This window comes from Mauremys mutica, chromosome 1 (assembly GCF_020497125.1).
Source record: "Mauremys mutica isolate MM-2020 ecotype Southern chromosome 1, ASM2049712v1, whole genome shotgun sequence".
NCBI classification, from domain to species: domain Eukaryota; kingdom Metazoa; phylum Chordata; order Testudines; family Geoemydidae; genus Mauremys; species Mauremys mutica.
Window position 1 is genome coordinate 341,994,176 of NC_059072.1, and position 6,000 is coordinate 342,000,175.

Consider the following 6,000-nt stretch of genomic DNA (forward strand, 5'->3'; position numbering starts at 1 on the left):
CCCCGACCCCGGCCCCGGCCCTGCCCCATACCCCTCCCCCCGGGCTCGGGCCCGGGCTCGGGCTCACCAGGTAGAGGGTGCCGTAGATGCGCAGGGACTCGGCCAGCGCCCCGCGGGTGATGTGCACGAAGGCCTGGCCGCAGTGCGGGTGCCAGGTGTGCCCGATCTCATAGCAGTTGTGGGGGATGGACTTGCTCAGCGCCGCCATCTTGCCGCTCTCCTGCGACCGCCGGGGAGGGGGCGCCGCGGCACCACTAACGCAGGAGAAAGGTCGCGCGGGCAGCTCGCGCGTCCGGGGTTACTCGCGGCCAAACCCGCCCCCAGCGCGGCTCGCGTGAGCGCTGCAGCCAATCAGCGCGTCCCGCGCCCGGGCGGGATGAGCAGAACGCGACTCTCAGCCCTGGTGTTGCCCGAGGCTGGCGGCCACCCGAACTGATCCGGCGGGAGGAGCAGCCAGGGGGACAGCGAGCCCCGCATGGGTGCATGCTCTGTGGGGTGCCGAGGGGCCGGCTCTGTGAAGGCGGGCTGGATGGGGAGCTCCGTGCATGGGCGGTGTGGAGCGGGCTGGATGGGGAGCTCCGTGCATGGGCGGGGTGGAGGGGGCCGGATGGGGAGCTCCGTGCATGGGCGGGGTGGAGCGGGCTGGATGGGGAGCTCCGTGCATGGGCGGGGTGGAGCGGGCTGGATGGGGAGCTCCGTGCATGGGGCGGAGGAGGTGGAGAAGCCTGGATGGGGAGCTCCGTGCATGGGCGGGGTGGAGCGGGCCAGATGGGGAGCTCCGTGCATGGGCAGGTTGGAGCGGGCCGGATGGGGAGCTCCGTGCATGGGGCGGAGGAGGTGGAGCGGCCTGGATGGGGAGCTCCGTGCATGGGCGGTGTGGAGCGGGCCGGATGGGGAGCTCCGTGCATGGGAGGGGTGGAGCGGGCCGGATGGGGAGCTTCGTGCATGGGAGGGGTGGAGCGGGCCGGATGGGGAGCTCCGTGCATGGGAGGGGTGGAGGGGGCCGGATGGGGAGCTCCGTGCATGGGAAGGGTGGAGCGGGCTGGATGGGGAGCTCCGTGCATGGGCGGGGTGGAGTGGACAGGGCTGGATGGGGAGCTCCGTGCATGGGTGGGGTGGAGTGGGTTGGAAGGGGAGCTCTGTGCATGGGTGGGATGGAGCGGGTTGGATGGGGAGCTCCGTGCATGGGTGGGGTGGAGCGGGTTGGATGAGGAGCTCCGTGCATGGGTGGGGTGGAGCGGGCTGGATGGGGAGCTCCGTGCATGGGAGGGGTGGAGCGTGCTGGATGGGGAGCTGCGGGCCTGGGGTGGAGGAGATGGAGCGGGCTGGATGGGGGGCTCCGGGCCTGGGGCGGAGGAGGTGAAGAGGTCTGGATGGGGGAGCTCAGGGCCTGGGGCGGAAGAGGTGGAGCGGGCTGGATGAGGAGGTGGAGCTAGTATAACTTATGTCACTCAGAGCTGTGGGAAAAAACCCACCCCTCTAAGTGACTTATGTTACACCAAGAAAAGCATCAACATGGACCATGCTATATTGCCACTTGTAAGCTCGCTATTTGAGACGTGCTTCATCCCAAGTTAACCCCCAGAACAGACTGTTATGTTGGCGAGTCTACTTCTTCTGTCGACATAGCTGCCATAAGGAAAGTGTGGGTTTGGGTGGTATCCACAAAGGGATCTCCCCTTTAAGAAATGCTGCACGGTATGTAAAGTGATGGAAGCTCTCTGCTGAGGTCAGAGGAGCCAATTTTCTCGACTTCAGGCTCCATGGTATTGCTGCCCAAATCTGTCATGTGGAGCAGTGTCCCTCTAGAAAGCAAAGTGACTGGCGATGCCCCATTGACCTATATTTCTCACTTTAAACATAGCATTTTGCTATACCCCACTACTTGCTTAAGTCCTGGGGGCAGTCTTCTGCTCCCATTTTATGGTCTCTGTCACTTCCTCTCCATTATTAATGATGAAGAGTACTCCAGCTTTTCCACCTTGATGTACTGGTTCCAGTTCTGTACTCTTGGTATTTAATTGTTTTCTGATCCTAACCAATTATTCTACTTTGTTTAGTTGCTTATTTTGGGATTTCCCCCCCCCCCCGTAAGAAGACTGAGAGCTATCTTCTGTCCTGCAGCAGGTGTGGTAACATGAGTCTCCCTCTCAGCCTTCTCCTGAATCTGTAACAGGACTGTTTGTGGTCAGAGGGAGTCTGTCTCTCTCTCTCTCTCTCTAGTCCTTGCCACCAGCAATATCCTGCCATTATCAATGTTTTTTTACTAATAGAGTGGGAGATCAAGTCATAAAAACACTTATCACTAACAGGGCTGCACATTACCAAAGTGCTGTGCAAACATCAGCTAATTAGGCTCTCCACCTTTGGAGATCAAAGTTTTCTCTGAGGTGTCAGCCGAAGGACATTCTGTTTAACAATAATTTTGCTTATACTGCTATGTTTTATATTTTCCATATACCTTGCCCTTTTTAAAAAAACAAAAAGATATTATCAGTAGTGATAAAAGCAGTACCTTTCAAGTTTAGGGTTTTGTCTGCCAAATCCTGAATTTGAAGTAATTAAGAATCCAGAGGCAAGTTAGAGAATAATTCAGTGTAATAAGAACCTAACAAGCCAGAGAACTGCCTACCTCCGGAGGCTCACCAGCAAGGTATCAAATGTCAACACTCAGGCAATGAAACCTTAAGAAGCATTACATCATCGGAACAAACTCTTTGGCTGATCCCAACCTTGGCTTCAGCAGCTCTTTCAGACTTCTGTGGACTGTACCTAAGTTTCTTCTGCATACAAGGCTCATAGCTCACATTCATTATATTAATGACTCCTGTCCACCCCTCTGAACTAAGTTTAAACTTGGTAGCATTTGAAGGATATAAATGCTTCTCTTGGACAAGAGGCGTATTCTTAAAGAGCTCCATCCCCAATATCTCTCTTTAAATCAGATATCCTGATTTCCTCAGCTCATCCATGACCCTGAACTCTGTCCTCCTTCATATCTTCCCTCTCTGCAAATCAGCCTGTCACCACTTATGCAATTTTCCCCATGTCCTATCCAACTGTGATTTCATTCACATCCCTGTCCAAGCCTTCATCTTCTTCTCCAGTAACTATTGCAGCTCCTTTATATCTGGCCTTCAAATCCCACCTGTGCAGAACACATTCTTCACTTTGCCCCCTACACCGTGCAAAAGTCAAGTCAGGAGAAGGCCACAGCAGGAGCTGGACAGAAAACAGGCCCCAAGGTGAGATAGGAAGAAAACCTCTTTTTCCATAAAATAATAACCCAAGGGATCAGTAAAATTTCAATACCCCCATCAAAGTATGGAGTTGGGACAGTTCCAGAGAGAGAAAATAACTCCTTTATCCTATAGTCAACTTCCAGGCCCTTCTTAGGGAGACGTGGAATCTCATTTAGCAGGTTGCAAGCAGTTTTTACAGTCCCAACTAATTCCTGCAAATTATCCATTTATCTGGCACCAACTTCCCCCCATCTCTTCCAGCAAGTTTCCCATTGCAAGAGCTGTTGACTTGGTAGCACCTACCATCAAGAAAAAAACCAGCTTCCTTTCTGCCTATTCTTTTAATATTCAGAGAGCACCAACAGAGTGCATGTAATCACACCTAGGAGAGTAGTTGCACCACACCATCATGAATGGGAAGGGAAGTGGTCTGCAAGGCAGCTGTGGGCCATGCCAGAAAAGTTTGAGAATTACAGTACCCTATTTAATTTGATGGTTTGTTTTACCCTTCCCCATGATTTTTCATTGTCAATGAACTGTAGGATGTTGTACTGAAAACACAGAACCAAGTTATAGATGGCCGGATATTTTGGCCCATGGATAGGGAAGGGCCAAGACTTTTGGTATCAGGAAGGTGTAGGAGGCATTTTGGGTTTGTGGAATAAGCTGGATGTTAAAGTGCTCAGCAGTGAAATACTATACAATGTTGATACTGAAATTTGCATATTCAGCTTTCAAAGTTAATAGAGGCGACTGGGGCAGTTCATGCTACTCAGAGCTATTGACAATGGCTGTTTTCAGATTCAAGGGCTTGTCTACATGGGAAGCTTACACCGGTATAAACTAAGGCCAGGTCTACACTCATAGTGTTTAGCCAGTATAATTGTGATTGGAAGTGTGAAAAACGTCACACACACCCAAACCAGCATAGCTCAGCCAGCAAACCCCCCTATGTAAAGGCAACTTATACCAGCAAAAGAGTCCTTTTGTCAGTATAATTTATGTCATTTGGGGATGTGGTTTAACTAGACCAGCAAATATAAGCTGTTTCTCCACTAGAAAAGCCATTGTAGTGTAGACTACCCAGACACTACATATTTCTGCGGGCAAAGCTTTGTCAGTTAGGGGAGTGAAGAGGTGTGATCTGTGACTGACATAGCTGAGCCAGAAGTAGTCCCTAGTGTGGATGCAATTATACCAGCAAAGCAGCATTTTTACTAGTTGTGTTGCTGTATGATTGAAATATGACCATTTATATCATTGGATTTGCCACTGTTAGACAGTTGCAATGTATTTCGTACAAAGTGTGTCATGTAAGGTATCAATGGAAAAGTTATGTTTGGCTAAATAAGATTATCCTGTTTTAAATCCGTGTATCCTCACTGTATCTGAAGTTATTTACATCCAGTCTAGCCAGCCCATTCAAGCTGGATGTCCCATTAAGGACACTTCACTCTAACAATGGGCCATGGAAGAAATTCATTCCACCCAGATAGCTCTTCCTATGGACGCCTCAGCGTGGATATGGGTAATGGCTGCCCCCTGTAAGTCATCAAGCCATGGCGGACATGTGATACGCTTGTGTGACCCTGGACTCCATCTTGTGCCAGTAACTTTCCACAAATTAGGCTGTGAGCTTTGTTTGAAACAGTAAATTTCCAGGCACATGACTCCATCTTGCCTCTTTACTGCCCTGATTTTCTGGACTGTGGATTTACAGCTAAAAGGAGCATATTGAACTATGGACTGAGGACCTTCCAGTCTTTCGGAAGGTACCAGAGAGACTTTACAAGCCAGTAGTCTATAACATCACTGCTACAAACCTGATATAAGGACATTGCAATTATTGTATGTATATGATCTATTAATTCTCTTTCTTTTCTTTTCTTTTCTTTTCTTTTATTAATAAACCTTTAGATTTTAGTTACTAAAGGATTGGCATCAGTGTGATTATTGGGTAAGATCTGAGTTAGACATTGGTCCGGCCCAGTGGCTGATCTCTTGAGATTGGAAGGATCCTGTATGTGATTAAATTGGTTTTCAGTAACCACTCATCATAGAGTCCAGTGTCTGGGTGGGAAAACAAAGGCTGGAATGCCTAAGGAGACTGCATTTTTTCACTTCTTGTTAACCAGTGTGGTGAGACAGAAGTTTATTTTTGCTACTGGCTTGGTATAATCTAATGATAGACTAACCACTTGACTGGGATGAGTCTGCCCTATTTTTCAGCAGTTTGTCCTGAATCTGGCATTCTCAGCTGTGACCCACTGAGGCATGGTGACACTGATACAGCTTGTTTCGCTCATGGGGGTCGATTCACTATACTAGTACAAACCACAGCTTTGCTGGCGTGTTTGCATCCAAACTTGGAGCACTTTGCCAGTATAGTACACTGGTATTCCTAAAAGGTGTAGTAGTGTTGATATGGCCTAAGGTGTCCATTTTAACCAGTATAGGGATATAGCCTCCTTTATGGACACTCTCATTCAAGTATAAGAGGACCTTTTTCAGTTTATCTTATGTCACTTGGGGGAGAGAGGGGAGTTAAGCTAAACTGAAAAAAAAAGCCATGCTGGAATAAGATTGTTTGTACAGTGGTCTATACTGGTTTAACTATAATGATATAAGTGGTAAAATTTTCCTGTGTAGACAAGCCCCCAGGAAGACAGCACTGCATTGATTTGTGCTTTATTCACATTTACAAACAAAAGAGCTAGGAACTTCAGATTTGGGTGGTTTTGTTAGTGAAATGGTTGAG

The 6,000-nt window shown here is 49.1% G+C and overlaps 1 protein-coding gene across 3 annotated transcripts in view; it reads right to left on the reverse strand.

The window, feature by feature from the left end:
- TMEM135 (transmembrane protein 135) overlaps positions 1 to 444 on the reverse strand; it is a 387,108-nt gene extending 386,664 nt beyond the window's left edge. The window contains exon 1 of one of the 3 annotated variants that reach the window (XM_045020247.1): positions 68 to 444. In XM_045020247.1, the coding sequence (XP_044876182.1) occupies positions 68 to 208 (141 nt within the window). In that variant the 5' untranslated portion in view covers positions 209 to 444. The remainder of the gene's footprint in view (positions 1 to 67) is intronic. The other 2 variants (XM_045020259.1, XM_045020252.1) reach the window with 2 other exon arrangements.
- Positions 445 to 6,000: the final 5,556 nt, after the last annotated feature.